Source organism: Chelonoidis abingdonii, chromosome 6, assembly GCF_003597395.2.
Source record: "Chelonoidis abingdonii isolate Lonesome George chromosome 6, CheloAbing_2.0, whole genome shotgun sequence".
Lineage (NCBI taxonomy): Eukaryota > Metazoa > Chordata > Testudines > Testudinidae > Chelonoidis > Chelonoidis abingdonii.
Genome location: NC_133774.1, coordinates 48,490,383 through 48,513,422, shown reverse-complemented (window position 1 = coordinate 48,513,422; position 23,040 = coordinate 48,490,383). Strand labels below are relative to the sequence as shown.

The 23,040-nt window shown below is 42.6% G+C and overlaps 1 protein-coding gene across 2 annotated transcripts in view; it reads left to right on the top strand.

Moving 5' to 3' along the window:
- The first annotated feature begins 14,634 nt into the window (after window positions 1-14,634).
- The window catches only part of IQGAP2 (IQ motif containing GTPase activating protein 2), a 254,515-nt gene continuing 246,109 nt past the window's right edge, over window positions 14,635-23,040 (top strand). Inside the window, exon 1 of one of the 2 annotated variants that reach the window (XM_032774320.2) lies at window positions 14,635-15,114. In XM_032774320.2, the coding sequence (XP_032630211.1) occupies window positions 15,078-15,114 (37 nt within the window). In that variant the 5' untranslated portion in view covers window positions 14,635-15,077. The remainder of the gene's footprint in view (window positions 15,115-23,040) is intronic. The other variant, XM_032774329.2, reaches the window with a different exon arrangement.

The following is a 23,040-nucleotide window of genomic DNA, read 5'->3' as shown; positions in this document are numbered from 1 at the left end:
TACATCACTGTAATCAATTTTCAAAACAAAAGGTCCTAACCCACATTTTAAAGGCAAATCAGTGGGAAACTGCCAGGTTTTAAAAAAAAAAATCAGAGCAACTACTGAATTACAGCAGCACAAAATATGTTTTTAAAAATCCTCAGTAGAACTAGCAATGCCAAATAAGAAGTTTGTCTATGTGCCTGTTGTATCTGAAACCTAAGAAAATGTACTAGTTTATTCCACATGTTAATTCACAAAATGTACCTCATGGACACCCTCTCGCTGGAGCACTAACAAAATTCCAAATACTGACCATGGCACAAGTGTTTTGTTTTGTTTTTTTTATTACACCAGGTCATTATTACACCTTGCCTTGGATCTCCAGCAATATCAGATTATTGGCAATAAACAGATTCACTTATGTATAGCATAGTGCAATTTGTTGTCTAATCACCTGGGGGCATAGGGAAATACAGAAAAACGTCTATCAGATAAAAGAATACTTGCATTCAGCTTCCAGGAATCACTGAAAGTTCCAGTGATCATTCAGTTGTGCACTAGGGCAGGCTGTGATCCTTCCATAGAAATATCAGCATTTTTCAGCTCAGGTAACCACATGCGCTTTGTGAAACCTGCACACTAGTATTCCTTACAATGTGTGCCAACAGAAAGAACTCTCTGCCAGCAAGTCAGCAGCCATCACTACTGCCGTACAATGAACCATCAGTTACTGCAAGGAAGTGTACTATGCATAGAACCAAATTGGCTACTTCAACACACTCATTTTCAAAGGATTTATAGCTGCCAGAAAGATTTACTGTTGAATGAAACTTTGCAAACATTTCTCAGCTAGTAGGAAAATCTTTAAAATATTAACCTTGAATCATTTATTTATTAAAGTTTTGGTGGGCAGTCAAACTTTTCCACTCTGCATCATGAACAAAGGGCTAGACCAACCACTTTGGGAGGATACTGAATCTGGGATAAGGGTGGTTGGACTTGGACTCACCTAATGCAGTGTAGACACTAGACCCCCAGGCTGGGTCACACAGTTCAACAATCCCTAATATGGGGTTACAAATAAGTGTAGACACTCAAGCCGTAGCGTTAACAAAACCAGAGTCTGCTAACTCTACTTCAACTAACTCTGGTTTTACAGTGTAGACAAACCTATAGCCAATTTGTGATCCACTATAGCCCTCAGACCCTTTTCAGCAGTACTACTGCCTACCTAGTTATACCCCATTTTGTATCACTACAGCTGATTTTTTTCCATCCTAAATGAAGTATTTTAACTTGTCTCTATTGAATTTCATCTTGTTGATTTCAAACCAATTCTCTAAATTTCAAGGTTGTTTAGAATTGTAATCTGGTTCTCCAAAGTGTTTGCAACCCCTTCCATATTTGTGCCATGTGCAAATTTTATAAGCATAATCTCTATTCCGTTCGCCAAGTAATTAATTAAAATATTAAATAGCACCAGACCCAAGACAGACTCCTATGGGATCCCACTAGATCCATCCTCTCAGTTTGACAGTGAACCATTGATAATTACTCTGAGTACGATCTGTCAACCAGTTCTGCACCTACATAAAAGTAATTTAATCTAGACCATATTGCCCTAGCTTGCTTATGAGAATGCCATGTAGGACTGTATCAAAACCCTTTCTAAAATCAAGATACATCACCTTTACAGTTTCCCCTCTATCCACAAGGTCAGTAACCCTGTCAAAGAAGGAAATTAGGTTGATCTGGCATGATTTGTTGCTGGCTATTCCTTATAACCCTGTTATTCTCTAGGTGCTTACAAACCGAATGTTTAATAATTTGTTCCAGCATCTTTCCAGGTATAGAAGTTAGGCTGATTGGTCTATAATTCCCTGGGTCCTCTTTCTTCCCTTTTTTAAAGATAGGTACTATATTTGCTCTTCTCCAGTCCTCCATGAGATATCAAAGATAATTGCTAACAGTTTCACGATTGCTTCAGCCAGTTCTTCAAATATCCTAGGATGAATTTCATCAGGCCCTGACAACTTGAATAAATCTAACTTATTTAAATATTCTTTCTCTATTTTGGCTTGGCATTTCTTCCCTCTTGTTAATATTAATTGAACTGGAGAGTGTTCAAGATGAAGAGATATATCTCAAAACACATTTCTGGGGAGTAACTTTTCAGGAGGTATCCATTATCATTAATCCTCCCGCCTGCTTCTAACCAAAAGGATCATAACCTGGGACAGTCTCAAAGCATGTGAGCCAGTACAGCTCTGGGAGATCCATCTCTAGCAGCAGCCTGTTTTGCAAAGCCCAGGCCTGTAACTTATGTGGGGACCAGTATGGATGAAATATAGTTTTCTGATGAGTCAGCCTTAACCATAGATCAATAGTAGAATTTTTAATGTTTTGTAAGATGCTTCCCCATTGGCTGGTGTTCCAGGATACACGCAAATCCTTGCCTGCACCAGGTCTGGAACAATCTAAATTAGGGAGGTTCATTTGGCCATGAAGTTGTCACAGGCTGCAACCTATGGAGCTCTCTCTGTATAGAACCATAGTGTTAGAAGGGACTGCAAGGGTCATCTAGTCTAACCCTATGCCAAGACACAGAATTTGCTGGGTCAAAGCTATCCAAGACAGATGGCTATCCAGCCTCCTTTTGGAAACATCTAGTGAAGGAACTTCAACAACCTCCCTGGGCAGTGTGTCCCACTGTCCTACTGTTCTTACAGTTAGGAAGCTTTTCCTGAGATTTAATCTAAATCTGCTATGCTGAAGTTTTAACCCATTGCCCCTTGTCTGCCCTCTGTGGCAAGAGAGAACAACTTTTCTCCATCTTTTTTATGGCAGCCTTTCAAGTATTTGAAGACCGCTATCATGTGCCCCATGCCCCTTAATCTCCTCTTTTCCAAACTAAACATACCCAATTCCTTCTGCCTTTGCTCATGTAGCTTGCATTCCATCCCTTTGATCATCTGTTTCACTTTCCTCTGGATCCTTTCCAGTTTCATTACATCCTTTCTATACATTGGTGACCAAAATTGGATACAGTCCAATCAGACTACAGCTGAGGCCTAACCAGTGCCAAGTAGTGCACTAGTCTCACCTCCTGTGATTTGCCTGCTATGTCTCTGTTAAAGAAACCTAAAATTGCATTTGCTTTTTTGGAAACACATCAGATTCTTGACTCATGTTGAGGTTGTGATCCACCACAACTCTCGGATCCTTCTCAGCAGTGCCATATTTGTGCATTTGTTTTTTCTTTCCTAAGTGTAGCGCCTTACATTTGTTTTAGTTGAATTTCATTTGGTTGTCTATAGCCTAGTTCTCCAATGTATCAATATCCCTTTGAATTCCAGCTCTATCCTCCAAAGTGTTGGCAGCTCCCCCCAGCTGTGTCTCACCTGCAAATTTGATCACTGCTCTGTATTCCTACATCCATGTCATTAATAAAGATGTTAAATAACACTGGACCCAAAACAGATTCCTGTGAACCCCACTTGAGATCTCCCTCCAATTTGACATCATTGCTTTAATAGATACTCTTTATTTGCAGCTGTTTAATCAATTATGTATCAGCTCTGCCAATCCTGCATTTCTCCAGCTTACTTATCAGAATGTCATTTGGGACTGTGTCAAAAGCCTTGCTGAAGCCCAGGTATATTATGTCCACTGCATTCCCCCTATCCACCAAACCAGCTATCCTGACAAAGAAGGAAGTCAAGCTGGTTTGACATAATTTGTTCTTAGTAAATCCATGCTGGCTGCTAGTGATTACCCCTTCACCTTCCAGGTATTCACAAACTGAATGTTTTATACACTGCTTTACTAGCTTTCCAGGCACTGAGGTCAGGCTGACTGGTCTATAGCTCCCCTGTTGTTGCTGGTGACACCAAGATTTCTTCAGCTATTTTCTTCAGCACCCGGGGGTGAATAGCATCACCAACAATTCTGGAGACTCTGGTGCCTCCAGTACTTCAGAATCAAACATGTTATTGAAGAGAAGCTTAAACTGCAGGTAATGCCATACAGCTGGATCAGGTAGATTATATCATTGTTGGGGCACTTAGAATGGCAGAAACTGATTCTCTGAGATCAATTGAGAGACACAAATTATTTTCTTATCTGTCCACTCTCTCCACATTAATGGCTTCTTGTGGATTTTCAACAATAGGTTACCCCAAAATACAGCATCAGTGTGTGAGAGGAGAATGTATTGTATTTCTTGGGCATTTTCTGGTGTGCAGCAATGTGACTGTTTGAAACTGAAAGGTGTGTTTGTTCATTAGTTTTTGTTTAAGAGTTTTTGATTTACCACTTCCAATAAGCTCATATAACGCCACATACATGTACCACAACCCCTGGCCTAGAGTTGTGTCCATAGGCACTAATATAAAGTCCAATAAATAAATATGTAAATATTGTGTGTTGAGGAAACACACATGTATGTCATTAGAAGCATGCAATTGAGGACACATGCAGATCCTAAGACATCCAGGTACCACAGAAAAAAAGAAACAATAACAAGACAGTGCCTAATCCCCAGATAATGTGTAAGGAAACAATCTAAATCTCACCAAATCCACATACTATCTGGTAAAGGGTGGTTCTCACTGACTGTGCTGGCAGTTGCAGAGCACAGATGTTCCCTCATTATGAGTAGCTCCAGATCTCGGTATTCAGTCATTCATTATATCTTGAGCTGAAGGTTCTTTCAAGTAAAAATATATTTTTAAATAAATAAATAAATAAATATTTAATTAAGGTGACAAATGCTTTCAGAATTCTCTGAAAAACACCATCAACTCTTTCTTATAAAACACTGCCGCTATTGCAGGATTCAGGGCATTTGTCCAAGACATTTTGAACAAAAACTTTTTAAAAGCTTGTTCAAGCAGAGAAGTTGGTTGTTAGGGGCCCTGGCAGACAGGATTTGTCAGACCCTGCTGGGATTCCAACTTTGTTAAGGGGAAAAACTGAAGATAGTGGATATCTGGGTATCTTTAAAAAAAAATTACTGTAGGTGTCTTAGCTCAACAACAGCTATTACACAACACTATCTAAATAATATGAGTGTATAGTGTAAAAATTACAGATTTAAAAATAAGAGTATAATAAATGTAGTGCTCCTTTTTTTTTTTTCGCTGATCCCACCTTATAAAAATAACATAGCATTCCATTCTAATGTCTAGGGAACGTCAGCTTTCTAACTAGCAGAAAATAAATGCCACTTGAAGTTAGACTTTCCACACAAGTTCCTTCCCCCCCACCTTCTAATGTGCAATACAGTACAATGCCTGGGCTGAATCTGGAGGGAGTCATTTAGCCACCATCATAGTATTGCCATGTGTTCAGTACTCATGAATTGGGTCCTCCCAAACCATGAGAGTGGATTACAAATCATGAGATTTTTAAAATGCTGGGTTCCTTTTATTTGTCATTTGGTGTTGGAGGTATGATAGCACTTCCCTACCTCACAGGGCTGTTATGAGTATGAATACATTAAAGACTATGGGGTGCTCAGCTAGTACAGGGATAGCGGCCATAAAAGTACCTAAGCTAGATTGGCTTATTTAACTAATGACAAAAGATAATATATAAAATAAATGCCATGTTGATGCTGCTGCAATCTAATTCGGCTGTATTCTCTATGCTAGTCTCTGCAGTTGATGCCTATCTCTTTATATGAGAGAGTCCATGAAAAGCAACAGAGGGTGTGGTACTGCTGTGTCCTGCAGGATGTGCGGCAGCTTTAACCTTCCTACTGATGGTTAACCCTTCATTGCATTCTAGAAACCCTGGAGAGTGGAGTGAAGATGATGCATGGCCATGGCTTACCCCTTTCTGTACCAGCTGGGAAAAGGCTGGCAGGGGATAGCAAACCACACCCTTTTATGGTGTGTAGCAGTTGCTGTTCCTCCAGGTAACAAAATGAGATTTGACTTGGAAAAATATATATGAGCAAAATTATCCAAACCACAGATATTTGATGGGAGGGAGAAACCTGGGAAGAAGGAAGGTTGAAAGGGATGTAGGAGTATAATAGGCAGCAAATTAAACAGGAGTTTGATTTTTTAAAAGAAAGTTCATATTTTTTTCATATGCATCCCAAAACTGGATCACTTCACTGAAAAGGGAAGTCAGATTCTCTTTCTATGGCCCAGATCCAACTCCCATTGAAATCAAGGGTAAAACTCCTCTTGATTTACTAGTGCAGCATGGAGGCTACTGTGCCTGGAACATCTTGTTCTGCTGAAGTGGCTGCCTTGATTATCCATGGGCTTGTCTTCACTGCAGTGTCAACTTGAGATTAACTTGAGTGTTGACCCAAACCTGACTCCTGTTGACACATAAAAATCTCTAAGTCCAGTTAAGTGGTACCTTTAACTCAAGCTAGCTGGAGAGACAAGGTGGATGAGGTAATATCTTTTACTGGACCAACTTCTGTTGGCAAGAGAGACAAGCTTTAGAGCCACACAGAGCTCTTCCACAGGTTTTATGGGTTGAAGCCTGAGTGCTGCTGATGCAGCTACACACTACGACTGGAGTTAGCACAGTCAGATGCTAATCCAATCACTCTGTGAAACTGAAGTATTGTTCAGTTGGGCTGCTCTCACCAGGCTAGTCTGAGTGGAGAACTTTGATCTATAACTGTTGCAGTGAAGACAAGCCCTAGGTAACGGTAAAACAGCTTTGATGCGGGTGGGAGAGAAGGAAAGTTCAGATTTTGTTTTTCCTGCTGTTGCTTTACCTGCAGATTTAATTAAAAACATGCAGTAAAGGTCTTTTCTGTAAAGAATATGCAAAATTGTACATCTTGGTCCAGCTTCTGATTGCACATTAGAGTTCTCAGCACCAGTGAGATCAACAGAAGCTGTAGGTGCTCAACAGGGCCCAACCCGGACTCTTGAGAAATCCACAAACACAACTGGACTACTCGTATGAGTAAGGGTTACTGGATCAGGCCCTAATGCTCAGCATGTCTCAGAATTTAGCTGTATTCCAGTTCTTATGCGTGTTACTGTATTGCAATTTGTTTTTTGTAGCTATAGGCGTTTCAATGCTGCCAATGTTGTTTTTGTTCAAATGTATTGTAATTTAGTCTGCATCAGGGCCAGCATGGGAAGAATAACTTCATATTGCTACACTTTAATTAGGTGCATGAAGAAAACAATCTAAAAGTTCTCTGAGAACTGAAAGCTTGAATTATATTAATTACATTCCTTATTGTTTTGCACAGAATAAAACTGGACACACCTATTCTGCAATTCTACAGCTCTGTTTACCAAATAAAATTACTGTAGCTTTCTGCTTCGGGCTCTGTCTACTCTAGCACTATTGTCAGTAAAACTTTTGTTGGTCAGCGGTGTCAAACCTCCCTCCCCAGGACCGACATAGGTTTCACTGACAAAAGTGCCAGTGTGGACAGTACTATGTTGGCGGGAGATACTCTCCTGCTGACATAGCTACCGCTGCTCATTGGGGTGGCTTCATTATGCCAGCAGCAGAGCACTCTGCTGCTAGCAGAGAGCAGCTACAGGGAAGACCTTACAGCAGCGCAGCTACAGCAGTACCGCTGTACCACTGCAAGGTTTGTAGCGTAGACATAGCCTCAGTTCCAGTGTCTTTCCCTCTTTCTCTCACGTACAAGTTAAAACATAACCAGTTGCTCTGTGACATTTTGGACAGAGCTCATTTAAAGTAGCAAATGGAGTTTTCCTTTCTGTAGGACAAATGCAACTAATCACAGCACATAATTTACAAAAAAAAGAAATGTATTGTCACAGGAAAAGTGACATCAAAGCAGCTATTTCCAACAGAAAGCCTAGTCTCTCTAATTACCTGCATGCATTTGTGTCACTCCTACTTAAGCCACCCAAGAATTTCAACTATCAATATCCTCTTTGTGTAAAATCCCTTTGTATACAGCAGGACTGTCAAGAAATACAAAGTAGCATGGAAGACTACTCTGTTTTTAGACCTATGTGCCTACAATGGGATGCTTGACACTGATACTTGTATTTTTCCTCATCAATTTTCTGTTTCATATTTCTTCTGTTTTAACTCTTATCAGCTGCAGCTAAGTAAATAAATAAATGGTGAACCTGTTACAATTTGTTATCTATAGTTAAGCGTTGCTTCATATACAGCCATTTCTGAGCTGGAACATGAATTAGAAGGCAGTGAGAAATATATGATCTGCAATATTATGTTCTTGTAATACAACTTTTACATTAATCTGATTCTCATAGTCCTGAGTTGTGAAACATTTACACTAGATTCCTGACCAAATTGATATGTAAAGTGTGTGCTTATTAGACATCTAGGCCCAGATCCTCAAACATATTTTAGATGCCTAATTGCGTAAATAGTTTTGAGGAACTGGGCCATAGTCCTCTGTATCAGGCAGAATACGTCTGACATTTTATTTATTGTAATATGTTCTCTGTAGTACATTGGTATGTTTATACTGCTGCCCTCTGTTGGACTAGTCTATGTGTAGACTCTGTAGTGATGTCCCCCTCTAGTGGCTGGTTTCCAAAAATATATAAATCTTACTACGATATACAGTTAAAATGGTTTTTCACTTCTCTGAAATCACAAACTATTCAATAGGCAAATCAATATCAAATTTAATGAACAGAACAAATATTGATGAAATAAGCTGCATCAATATTTGTTCTGTTCATTAAATCCGATATTCACTTCACCTGTCTAATCTACCACTGAGCCTAGCAATGCCTGGTCCATGCCTCACGCTCACACATTTCTCCCCCTCCTTCACTCTATGGGACATCTGTCTGTCCCCCACTCCTGACCACATACACCTTGGGTACTGCCTGTCTCCACCCAAGGCATTGTCTCCCCATCCCATTCCTGGGAGAGGGCTACCAGCACATGCTAGCTCCTGCTGCTGGTGCTGTCCTGGGCATTGACCTCAACAAATAGGATGTAGCACTGGCCAAATCAATTCTGCTGCCAACCTGTGATGAACCCACAGCTGGTACCTACACGGCTGCTAGCCTCACACTCCCCTGTCCCACTCACTGGTCCCAAACTGCCCCCCCACCCTGTGGCTCCGAGACACTCTGGAGCTAGAACTCACTCTGTGCAGGTGCCAGCACCCTGCGGCTCCTGCCACTACAGCCATGTGCAACTAGAGGAGCCAGCAACAGCATGACTGACACAAACTGGAACTTACAATAACCTGACTAGACTCTCAGATTTTCCAGGAGAGCTACCCAGGGCTGCCCAGGGGGGGCAAGTGGGGCAATTTTTGCCAAGCCCTGGGCCCCGCAGGGGCCCCCATGAGAATAAGTATTCTATAATATTGCAACTTTTTTTTATGGAAGGGGCCCCCAAAATTGCTTTGCCCCAGGCCCCCTGAATCCTCTGGGTGGCCCTGTAGCTACCTAAAAATAGGGATGATCCTTGAAAAACTTGGAAGGTGGCAACCCTAAACCCTGCTTGTGGGTCTGCACAGTGTGGTAGTAGTGTCTCACTGCAGCATATGTCTCTGCCAAATACATGTGTAGAGGATGGAGTGCTAATTAGGGCCTGTATTGTAGGAGCAGCATGTGGTAGGAAACTTCCCAGTCCCTAGCCTGGTGCAGCCACAGGATCTTTGACAGGGGAATGGATCATTGCTCATTTAAAAAAAATATAATTTGTTGACTGCACCACTATCATAGTCCAGGATTGTATACAAATGAGCCATAAAAAATGTGTGTGGCATTTACAAACCAGATTGTAACAGCAGGGTTTTAAGGTCCTGATTTCTAAATCAATCACATGAATCCAAAGTGCAAAGTAAGAATATGAGGTCAAATTCTGCTTTCACTTACATTGGCATACAGCCAGTGGAGTTATTCTGGATTTACACTGGTGTTACTGAAAGCAGACTTTGACCTGTGGAAGTTAAAACCTTATTGGAATTTATTGCCACAATTTCCAAAACTGCTTTAGGATCTTAAATCTGTTTATTACCTTATAAATTAATACATTATTTGAAAATTAGGAATGATGTCATTTTAAAGCAAAAAAGATTGCCCATTTAACCCACTCCCATTAACACCACAGGAAGAATGTGACAAAGTCATACTCCTGAGGTATTGACTCAGGTTTTACTTTGTCCTTTACCTTTAGTCATGCAAGTTCCCATTAATTAGACTGTTATTTTAGGTGAGTATTAGAAGGGCCTGTTAGAAAGATGGCATCTTGCAACCTCTTCCATCTCTCTACTTTTTTACTATTGTTATTGTTTTCCCAAAATGTATAAAACAATGAGATTTTAAATATTAATAAATAAATTATTTGAATTAAAGTGTAAGTAAGTAGTCGCTTAAGAAATTTTGACCATAGTTTTCTAGTGTGCTTTGTGATTAAGGGCCAGATCCAAAGCCCATTTAAGTCAACAGAAATCTTATCATCATAGCCTTGGACTTTGGTTCAAGCTTTAATGTCCCAGTTCAATACAGAATGTCCCAGTTCAATACAGCCCTTAAGTACGTGCTTAACTTTAAGCATAAGAGTAGTGCTTAAAGTTTTAAACACAGGTTTAAGTGCTTTGCAGAATAGGAATGAGGCTAGTTACATGTTTAAAGCCAATCACATGCTTAAATATTTTGCTAATTGAGGCCTATGGGACAAGTTCTGCTGTCTATTCTCAGGCAAAAACTTACTGAACTCACTGACTTTTATTCCTGAATAAAAAACAGAGAATTGCAGAGTATCATACATCTATAACTGAAGCGACAAATATTTTAGCAAATAGTGTCCTCTCTATGGTTCCAATCCTGCAATGTGTTTGATGCATAGACCCCCATTGCAGTCAATGGAGTTTTATAATAACACTTTTAAAAACTGCCTTTAGCTTGTCTAGAATTTTTCCAATGTCATCCCTTTCCTAAAAACAAACAAAAAACCACCAACCCTTTTTAATGCTCCATTAAAAATATTTCGTGCTTGCTAGTCTCACTTTTTACTTTAATACTCTTCTGGCACAGTTTCAAATGGAGGAAATGAAACTGGCACTTTGCCTGGTATTTATTGGTAGTTGTTTTCCACTGTCAAGCAGTAACAGAAAAATAGAATAGATCTGTCTTTCCACATCCTTCTTCCATGACAATATGACACCTGGAATTTAAATTATAGCATGATACATACAACTTATACTGGGCTCCTGGGAATAAAATCCTTGGAGCCAAACAGGATGAATTTCTCCATCTATCATGAAATATGGCATATTTCTCAATGGTCTCCGCATTTTTTTCACACTGCTTATGAGCAACTTGCAGTGGAAAGCACAAATAAATCACATTCTTTTAGGTTAAACTTTTTAAATTAAAGTAACCAGTTTCTTTCTTCTGTCAAAATGTTGCATTTAAAATAAGTTGAATATATATATTTAAAATAACATTTAGTCATAAAATGAAACTTCAATCAGATATGTTAAAGTACAGTCAATCTTCATGATTACAATTAAAATCAGCAATTACCTATAATATACATTCCATATTTGTATTTCCAATAACAGGGTAGCGTAGGTGAAAGCTTGACCCCCTTGAAGTCAATGGAACCGGAATTTCACTTTGTATGTCAAATAGTTTCTAGGCGAACCTACTCTCCAAATCTTATCCTTTATGCATATTTGTAGATGCAGAATAGAAGACCACAAAAATTCTGAAAGGTTCGCCTAACAGTTCCCTTGTGCTCCCCTGAGGTTATGCCTATCCTGCACAGTTAACCTGGGTGCTTGATGCCTAGATCTGAGCACAAAGGTTAGTCTAGCATGGGGGGTGAGCATACCCATTGCTAAGTGCTAACTGCATTACTGTGTCCTCATTGTTTCTGCATCATGTATGTGTGTCTGGGGGTATATCCCATGATTCTTTTTGCTGAGACACTCTAGGATTCTTTCCCAGTCAATTGCTAACTGCTGTAGAACTTGTCTATCCTTTGGAGGGGGTGGGAATGGGAAGGCATTGGAAGACTATCAGCACTTGTTAGCCTGAATCCTTACTACAAAGTGAATGGGTTCCAACTCAATTTACAGTGGAGCTCTGGCTCTAACCTATACCCCCCAGCTGGATAAGCTAGTTCAGGCTTAACACACTTCCAGTTCTGGGTCAGAAGATTTTGTGTGTGTGTCTGTGTGTGCGTGTAGATACCCTCAGAAGTGAGAGATTTGGGGTGGGAGGCTGCAGAGAAGCAGTGTTGCCTTTAAACCGTGGGGATTCTAGAGATCTGTGGCGAGAGGAAACTGTGGGTGTGTCTATGCTGCAAAAAATCACCCACTGCTGCAAGTCTCAGAGCCCAAGACTTGGGCTTGCAGGCCTTGTGCTTCGGTGCTAAACTAAAAACAGCTGTGAAGATGTTCCCATTGGGCTGTGGACTTGCCCTCTGAAACCTGGCAAAGTGGATGGGTCTCAGAGCCCAAGTGGGAATGTCTACAATGCTATTTTTAGCTGTAGCAGGAGCCCAAGTCTGTAAATCCAAGTTCTGAGGTATGTTGCCGCAGGATTTTTTAATTTTTTTTTTGTCATGTAGATGTACCCTGTGGGTCTATGGGGAGTCATCTTCTCACTGGTGATGGCTGGTCCTTCTTCCTGTGCAAGCTAAGCTGCCATTTGCTCTTTTTGCAGCACTTTGTGACTGTGCAAACAAGGTTGCAAGCGTGAAGCTGGTATTAATATTGCTTGCAGCAGCTTAAGACCTATATAGATCTCTGCTGGGCTGATAAGGAAATACTATAGAATGATGCTACCCTGACTTACTATTCTTCAGAGCTTCAACCGTAGCTGCTGACTCATCCCATCCTTCCCCTCGTCTATAGGCCTCACCCAGTTCTGCCACTTTCTCTTCCCTCTGGTTGCCTTAATGAAGGGGAGAACAGAGACCCTAAATAGGTCAATGGAACTACTTTGATATTCATGAAAGCATATGTATCTTCCCTCTACCCCCTTTTATATTCTCTCCATAGGGAAAAAACAAGCAGATAGGACAAATCAGTTACACACTGAACTAAGTAAGTGGTTTCCAGCAGCAAGGCTTGGCCTCAATGCAGACAGGTAAGAGAGGGCACACATTCCTCAGGGCCATTTCATACTTCCAAACAGTGCCAAAGAGAATACAAACTTCCTAATGAATAATAAACAAAACCTAAATCTCCCTCTTAACAACGAAAGTTTCTTTATTCGTTTAACAGAACTGATGGTGTTGGAAGGACCTTACTGATTTTTTTTAATTTGTTAAAGTGTGTTTTAGTTTTCATTTGGATTCTCCTGACTTTTGAAATAACAAAGTCTTTATATTTATTTATATAAACACCTACAAGCAAAAATACACCTACTAGATACCTTAAATCTGAAACAAAGTCCAGCTCCCCAACTGCAGATCCTCATTGCAACCCCAACCACACTGTGCATACTGGCAAATGGGACACTGGAAATGTAAATGGTGATGATTACACTCATCCAAACAGGAAGGATATAAGATGAGTTTTGGCAACAGTTACAGAGATGCAGTGACTGGACACATTCTCTGAGAGTTCTACAGGTGGGTCCCACTGCTAAGAGTCTAAGTCTAACATTTTGGGGACTCTGATAAAGGACAACCCAACTCACCCGAGTTACCATGGTGGGATGAAATATATTCCTGCAAGAACCCTGTTGTTAGTACCTGTATTCTCCAGAGATATCCAGGACTGATTGTCAGTTACACTAAGGCTACCATTCTGGCAGAATAAAGGGACGTTAACATGAGCACACATGTAATTTCCGTCCATTTTAAGATTCCTATGCACTCTCAGAGCAGTGTTGAGTATAAATGAGAACCAGGCCCACTATGGAGCAAAACACATGATAATATGGATGGAAAACGTTATAAACATTTCAGAGAGCCATGCTTTAGCCTACATTTCTGCCATACTTAAAACATGGCTCTCTACTATGTTTTACCATGTTGTGTGTATGCACCCAAGAATAAATAGTATTATAACATGGGTTGTCCACCAACATGTTTAAAGATGGTTATTTACACATAAAATGACAACTCAGTAATGATTGTTTCAGTTGAGGTTTTTTTTTAATTTAAATATAACTAGAGAAGCCTGGTGTTTAATATTTACAAGCAAACAGACGGTTACTTATGCCGCTAGTTTGCCCCTCCTCTCTGGGCCTGCAACGTCAGCTCTTTATTTTGTGCTTCTTTCTAGTAAGAAACACTCACGTGCAAGAAATGGCTTTGGAGGGAAGGGCCCCAAACGGAAAAGCAGGGTGTTTGTCTCTTTGTACCCGAGCAACAAGCTGGGACAGAAACAGGCTGCACGTCCCTTTGCTCTTCTGTTTCCTCTCTAGCGCTTTTCCTGGGTGCTGGAAACCGCACAAGCCACAGGTTTGTCACCAGCAGGCTGACAGATCACTCAGGGGCTGGTTTCAGTGTGCGCGGCCTGCTGCTCTGCTACAGCTGGGGATGGCTGGTTCCTGCCGCCTCCCTCAGGACTCGGCGGCTGAAGTGACTGTGGGCGGAGTGGAGGGCTGGGAGGGGGAGACCAGAGGGTTGGAACAGGGGTGCGCTGGCCGGCTGCGGGCGGTAGGGGTCGCTGCTCGGCGCCTCTTCCCCTCGGGTGAATAACGGGGCTGGCAGAAGAGAAAGGAAACAGGCTGGGAGGAGGGGAGGAGAGCGCTGAGTAAGCGCACAGAGCAGCCTGGGCAGGAGGGAGGGTGCACCCAGGTGAAGGGCCGGCCCCCTCCGCAGAGAGACAGCAAATCAGAGAGGGGGAGGGCGCGGATAAGACAGCGGCGGCGAAGCATCAGGAAGGGCTGAAGTTGCTCCGAGTAGCCCGCGCGCCCGAAGTTTGGGAGGCTGTGGTGGGAGTAGACACAAGCCCAGCCGAAGTTTGTGGGGGAGCAGGGCCGGGCAGGCTCCCGCTGCAGGAGGGGGCAGGGCCGCTGTGGGGCAGCAGCTCCCCCCTGTCACACTCCCGGGCTGTGGGCGCGGAGCGGCGGGTTGCGTGCCAGCACCGCGCGCCCCGGAGCAGTGCTGCAGAAGCGCCCCTGTAGGCTCCCCAGGCGTGTGTGGGAGCAGCCTCCAGGATGTACCATGAGGAGCTGCAGAGACCCCGCTATGGCTGTAAGTGCCTGCACGCTGCGGCCGCTGGGTTACGCGGGGGGCTGCGGGGACCCTGGCGTGCGGGGTGGGGGCTGAGGCTGGCCGGGGTCTAATAGTCTCCCAGGGGCTGAGGCAGCAGCTCCAAGCCCAGTGCCGAGAGTCAGGTGAGTGGCGGCGCCCTGCAGTGCCCCAGAGACAGACACGTGTGCGGGGAAAACGCAGCTCCCTGCGCGCGGGTGGGGCAGGGCTGGGTTCGCTGTTTGGCTGCCGCTGAGGTACGCACCTGCTGGGGGAGGCGAGTTACCTGCGTGTCGGAAATAGCGCGCGCCCCCCTCCCCCGGCTGCAGCAGGGGATTTAGTCTTCCCTGTGGGTCAGGGAGTCCCGGGCGGATTGCACAGGTGTCCGCCTCTAGCCCGGCCCCAGCCAGTTACCGTGCGCTCCGCTCTCGCTGCAGGCAGCAAGCGCAGCCCAGCCATGCCCCAGGGCGCTCTGGTTTCGGTGGTGTGCCCGAGCAGCCCGGCGCTGGCAAGAGCTCTGACAATTAGTTACTGGTGGGATTACCCAGTGAAGCACGTGGCCCCGGGCAGGGGTTCAGAGTCCTTCCAGGAAGTAGCTCGCAAGGGGGAAGAGCAGAGCACCTTTCAAACTGACAGTAACCCAGAGCTGCCGAGGGAGGAAACAGCAGGGCGAGAGTTAACGACGAGTAAAAAGGGCAAATCTGTAGGCACTTAAACCTGCTGCTAGGGCGGTGGTCACACGTTCCTGAGGCTTGGTATTGGCAGTGGTGGAAAAGTGATGTGGAAGGGCCATACAGTGAGTGGGGAACTACTGAACGGGATATGAAATCTAGTCAGTTATAAGAACAATGTTAAAACTGATTTTGATACTGTCTCGGCATTATCCTGCCAACTCTTCTGGATTTACACCACATTTTCCTGTATCTTTTTTTTTTTTTTTTTTCTGGAGGAGAGGAAGTTCTTCTCACACACACAGGTGTGTGAAGAGGGTGGAGAGAACTGACTATGCACAAAGTAAAAAAACTGGACAATTTCATATACATGTCTTCTCACCTTTGTTTCAGTAATCTTAGGTGTTCTAGCAATGGTAGGTAAAATCATAACATAGACTTCTCTGAATTTGTTTTACGTTATCATTGACCCTATACTTGAAAGTACTATTATGCTTCTTGTATTGATGTTCTAGATATTACTCAAATATGAGTGCTAGAATTACCTTGGTTTTATACATCGTTCTTGACTAACAATCTGAGAGATTTCTCCTCTGCATTGAAGAGTGATCATATAAAAACCACTGAACCTCTTAAGGTTAGTTTCATAGTCCAATTTAGCCATATGAAATGGTAGCACTAGTGCTATCCCCTTTCCAGCATTAAATAACATCTGCAAAACCAAAAGACTTACAAACTTCTGAATGTTCTAGAAATTTTGTTTTGTTTCAGTTGCTACATATAGAATTGGCTCAATTTGGCTTACTTGTTTTGTGCTCTTTAAGAACTGGATGGTTAGTGTTAATGTTTAACAAAAGAAAATAATGCTATAGGATAGATTTTTTCATTTCTGTATTAATCAGTTTAATATTCAAGTCTGGATTTTAAAAATATAGCACAGCAGCATTAACCACAAACTGGAAGAATTACAGTTCTGTATGGGTATTATTTTATAATTAACTATGCTTTTTAATAGTTGCTTTTTGAAACTTTCTGATTTGAAGGCTAGTGTTGGCCACAGGAAGAGTGTAATGTAGCCTGCAAAGAATTTTTTAGGCTCCCAGTTGCATACTTTAATGTACATAATGGTTCTGATCTTTGTTTCAAAGGGAACTGCTGGTGTTTCAGCACTTTTGGAAATCAGATCACTTATTTACTGTCTAAATAAGGATTTGGGAGGCTAACATTAGACAACCATTTAAAAAAAACCCAAACTTTGGCATATCATCGCTCTTCTGTATTCAGATTTTGTATTCTGCTCTACTCTCTCCCCTGCCCTTTGAGTCAGATATTACTTTTTTTCTTTCGCATCCTTTCAGAAATCTCTTGTAATATTTCAGACAAATACATGCTAATGTGCAAATTTGCACAACTCAAAACACTAATCAATCCTAGCTTTATGATCTGATACAGCTTTCCATTTTTTAGCATGGCAGCTCTGATTTGTTCTGTGGTCTGCAACATCTTGAGGTTTTTCATGTCCCTATGAAGTTATCGGACACAGACGTCAAAAGACCTCTAGCCAGAGGCTAATGGAAGAGATGGAATGGGGTGATGACATCCTGCCAGAGATGTTATTTGGCAGTGTCCTATTGAGAGCTGAGCCAGCTAAGCCATCATGGCTTCTACCTGGGAGCTGTCATTGGATCATTTTTGAGAGCTTCATCTTTCTCTTGCATTAGCCTCTAGTTAATAGGTGTATGGTAAACATTTTAAGCCTTTTCACTGTCACTGATACTGATGACATGTTTTGGAGTGATTGCCAAACATACATGAAGAGGTATGGTCCAGTGGTAGTGGGCAAGCCTAGTACTTGGGGATGTAGGTTCAAGTCTCTACTCTGCTGCAGGCTTCCTGTGTGACCTTGGACAAGTTGCTTATCCTTTGCCTCAGTTTCCCTTCTGTAAAATGGGAATGGGTACCTCTGAGGAGTGAGAGGATAAAGATTTTAAAAATTGTGAGGTGCTCAGTTACTGTGGCGATGGGGGATGGGGCATATAAGCACCTTGGATATAGATAAGAAATGAAACTAGGCTTACTTTCTTCTGTAAATTAGTTTCCTGGGATAGCTAAGCACCCTATACTGGACAATAGATATATTTACTCTGATGGGGAGCAAGTGGTGGTTCATTGCTATGCTTCCTGCTTGTTTTCACTCATGTGGTCACTTGCTTTAACTCTCCCAGGGGACTATAGTGGCTGTGCAAAGGTGAAAAATAAGAGTATTATAGCAGGGCTGGGGAACCTGTCACTTACCTTGTCTCCTTCCTGGCCAGTATTGCCTGTTTCTTTTGGGTTTTCTGGCCCCTTAGAGCTCACCTCCCTCTCCACTCAGAGTGTAAGGGGGTGTTGTGGCTGCTTTACAGAGCTGCAGCTTCCTTTCCCAGGGGATTTTCACCAATGGTTACAGTCAGTGTAGTCCCTTAAGAGAATCTGTTCCATTTGTAATCTTTAAGTACGTGAGTGAAGGCTAATGATGGTGAAAGGGTACCAGACTGATAGCCTTTCAGACTACCATTTAGACCGGGGTGGGCAAACTTTTTGGGCTGAGGGCCACATCTGGATGGGCAAATTGTATGCAGGGGGTGTGGGATGGGGTGCAGTGTGCAGGAAGGAGCTCAGGGCAAGGGATTGGGGCAGAGGAGGGGTGCAGAGTGTATGAGGGGGCTCAGGGCAGGGGTGTGGGAGGTGTGTGAACTGTGGGAGAGGGCTCAGGGCAGGGGGTTGAGGTCCAGATGGGGTTTGGGTTCCAGCCTGGTGCTGCTTACCTAAAGTGGCTCCGGGGTGGTAGCAGTGCGCATTGGGGGTTAGGGCAGGCTCCCTGCACGCCGGCCCCGGCCGCTCCAGGAAATGCTGTGGCCCCTGGGGAGGGAAGGCAGAGGGCTCCATACGCTGCCCTTGCCTGTGAGTACCTCTCCAAAGCTCCCATTGGCTGTGGTTCCTCATTCCCGGTCAATGGGAGCTGCAGGGGGTGGTGCCTGGAGGCAAGGGCAACACAGAGCCCTCTGCCCTCTTTCAGAGGGGCTGCAGGGGAGTGGTGCCGGCCGCTTCTGAGAGCAGGGCGGGCCCATGGCACCACAGTGGGCAATCCCATGGGCCGGATCCAAAGCCTAGAGAAAGTAGGTACGGCAGACAAACAGAGCAAGCCCTTTGAAGTCAACAGAAGTTACTGATGATCAGCACATTTGAAAATGATGCTATTTATTAAATATCTGTCAAATTACTAAAATTTTACTGATATTTTCATATCATTAATATTAACTAAGATTGCACATTTCAAAAGCATACTTATTTGTAAACTATACCTGTATTGGCATATGTCTGAGTTGCATATTTTAGCTATAGCTTTTACATCAAAAAGCAGAAAACCAATATTTTCAGTTTTAGAACTGATTTGTGTGGGGGAGCAAGGGAGAGAACAACTTACTTTGAAAAGATCCCACTAATCAGAAAACAAGTTCTGCTAAGGCCAGACCATTAGATACCTCCATTGTAACTCATGGGCTGCCTATATATGAATAAAAATACACACACTATGCTGATGAGTCTTTGCCAAGCACAGTTGACTACAGTAAAAACAAATCAGACTGACACATCTGCACATGCCCGCCGACAGCAATTCTGGGCTCCAGGGCTGTTCTCCCGCATCAGTGGACCTGCACCTGCAGTTAAGACTGCAACAGAGGCTAGAGTTAACTTATAATTTATTAGGCAAGCAAATCGCCAAGACTTTTCCTTCTGCTAGTGACCTTTTTGGTGCTTTAAGCATTTGGCCTAACTAAGGCTATGTCTGCATTAGCACTCTTGCTGGTAAAGCTTATGTCACTCAGGGTGTGAAAAACACCCCCCCTCCCCAAATGACGCTGATGGAAGCGCTCTGGTGTAGACAGCACTTCGTCAGTGGGACACTCTCCTTCTGGTATAGCTATCGCTGCTTGGTGGGGGATGGTTTAATTAGGCTGACACGAGATCTCTCCTGTCTGCGTAGTGCAGCTGTATCGGTACAGCTGTGCCACTGTAAGGTCTCTAGTATAGGCATAACCTTAGACTTCTGACTTCAGGTTTTTGACAGATTGTTGTAATCTTACATTTTCCTGTCCTCTAGTTTGTGAGTTCAGGAGGCAAATTTGCTGCTTTCAACAAGCTCAGTTTTAATGGAGATAGTTCTCTTGTCTCATATGCATGGGCGGCAGGTGAATGAGCTATTCGGGGAGGCTAGCCCCTGGCCCTTCCTCCTCTGCCTAAGGCCCCACTCTTCCATCTCCCCCACTGGTGCCAGAGCATCCCCACTGCAGCTGTGGGTGGTCCCCCTCCTGGCCCAGAGCACTCCCAGGTCTTGCGAGCACTGGCCCCTGCCTGCCTGCCCCAGCCTTTGGGCTGTGGAAGAGCAAGGAAGGGAACTGGAAGCAGGCAGGAGGCAGTCTAGGGATGGAGTGGGGGTGGGGCCACACCAGGCTGTTTGGGAAGGCTCAGCCTCCCCCACCTATGATATCCACTGCTCATGCTCATATGCAGTTTAGAATAGATGGATTTCTTCCTTCATATTGTTAGCAAGGCAGTTCCACAGCTAAAAGAAAGGCATGTAAAAATACAAGTAGTCTATTGTAGCCTGACAGGTGTTATGAGGGGAATCCTGCCCTTTGACATTAAGTGCTAATGAATTTCTTGCTAGTATTGTGAAATCTCAGGTTGGTTTGAGAGAGTAAGTTTTATGTCCCTAACTTGCTAAATAACTAGCTTTATTTTACAGTTCATGCTTCAATGACAATAACTTGGTCTGCACTGATAACCTTTTCTAGATAATTATCTGATATTTTAATCTTTGATGTCACAGTGGAAAGAATTAAACAAACCAAAAGAAAAACGCACTCCAAAGGGAATATTTTTCTAATGCCAAGTAAGGAAATACATTGTACAACTGAAGGCAAAGGAGCTATAGTTGGAAGTTTTGAGTCCTCCTTTCCGCAAGATGTTTTGGCCAGGTGGATTGAGTCTGTGTGAGATGACTTCAACTCTGCATGCTACCAGCAGTTTAAAAAGAAATAGGAAAGACTTCAGTTGCCATTTCATTGGCTTCCATAAGAAAGTCCTGAAACTTCTAATCCATAAACTAATTTGAGTAGATATGTTAAGATGTTTCTGTCAGTGTAAAGCATATTCCATAACCTACACTATAACAGCCTCATGGCAGCTGCATGTACAGTAACTGATTTCTGTATAAATAATTCTGCCATTTAACTTTTTTTTTCTAAATCTCAAACAGATGCAATCTGTAGTGAAGAATGGCAGTAAACTTTCAGTTCACCAAAATTACACAGGACCAACTCCTGAGATTTAAACTCCCTTTAAAAAAAAAAAAAGTGATTTGTTTACAGTAAAACTGCTGATTTATCGGTGACAAAATTGTGAATGGAGGGCTATAATTTTGGATGTGCTGAACTTGCCTTTCATATTAAATGAAGTCTTGATGAAGACAGCCAACCTGGTAAATTATGCAGCTGTTTTTCTTTAAAAAACCTTCTTCTGAAATCTTGATCTTGACAGAACATGTGTACAGCAAAGAATGATATCCGGGTTTTCTAAAAGATTGCTACTAACAAGTTCCTACTGCAATTGTGGGTTGTAAGATTTTAAAATACTGTAACATGTTATTTTATGTAATTATAGAGAAACCATGAAGTTCTTACTTCTGCTAAAAGCCACTGACTTAACTTCTTGCACCTTGCAGAAATAGATGCCATTTCTCATTTTTAATTTCAGAACCTATAATCTTGTCTGCATATACTTCTTGTGGTGGATGTTGAGGAACAAACAGCTGTTTCTTAAGTACAACTAGTAAAATAAATTCTTTGTAAAATTTTTAAAGGGTCTACTATGTGAAAACAGATGGGTAAATACACTCCTTCAAAAATATTCTGTTAACTGTATCCTATGTATGTATACTTTATGGGTGTACACTTTGCCTAGTGCTTGTGATTATTGTGGGTTTGTGCAAACACTTTTCTGCTAGGCCATTTTTATTGATGGTGCAATTTGGCAACCAAATACAATGTTTATCTCAACCAGTCTTTTGTACGTTGTTAATCATTAACTGTTGAACAAGGACTTAAAGTTTAAATGCTTTGTTTAATCAAGTACACACAATCGGTGCTCAGTTATAGGAGCTCTTACCTGCATTTTATTTTGTACAAAATGGGCTTGTTTCCCTAAAATCTTGTGTGCGTGGAAGACTGAATAGTTAGAGCATATCTAAATTCTACTTGGAATGTGATTGAAACAGGAAGTGCTGATATTTCACTGGAAATATTGCTTCTGTTATGCAGTACTCATTTTTGCTGTACAAATGAGTTATGCAAATCTGCGTGCATTTCCTATTCTGTGCCACGCATACTGGATTTTTTCTAGATATCACAGTGGTGTGTTCAATATAAATAACTATGGTGCATCCCAATATTGAGTTATGCATTTGACTTAAATTGGCTCTGATATCCTGGATTTATTGCAGTGTTCTTAAATTTGTTTGCAAGGGATTTAAAAAATTTGGTTATTCAGTCATGAGTGATAGGCAGATCTTGAGGGGTCATGTTTCATTTGAATTATAAGCAAGTAGCATTTTCAAATGTGGTGGTGCTTTGCAGTGCATTGTTTTCTGTGGGTATGTCTGCACTGGCACAATTACAGTGCTGCTCAAAGAGTGCTGAAGGGGAAACCACTGCTGTGTGTTCGCACTGTCAGCTGCCCGCGCAATTGCATGTTCACACTTGCGGCACTTGCAGCAGTATTCAGAGTGGTTGCTCTGTGGGATAGCTACCCAGAGTGCTCCTCTTTCTCTGTTGCTGCTAAGACTTGTAGGAAGGCGTAAGGGGTCACGGGGCATCTTGGGTCCTGTCCCAATGCCTTCTGATGCATTGGTTCACATTCCAGCAATCCCTGTGCTTCTGTCCTTATTTGGCACCATCTTGCAACAGTTTGTGTACTGTGCACTCTGCCTCTTCATTCTGCAGGAATGGATCTCAAACTGTTGACCAGTATGCTGCTTGTTCTGATTAACAGGTCATGAGTGGCAGTGGAGTTATTCCTTAAGCTAAAAAGGCAAGAGGAGTGTGACATTGATCTCGCCACACATAATAGCTACGACACAAGATTGTCTGTCTCTTGTCACATTGACAGAGGTGCTGATCACAGCAGAATGCCACCTTTGGGCTCAGAAAACAAGCAC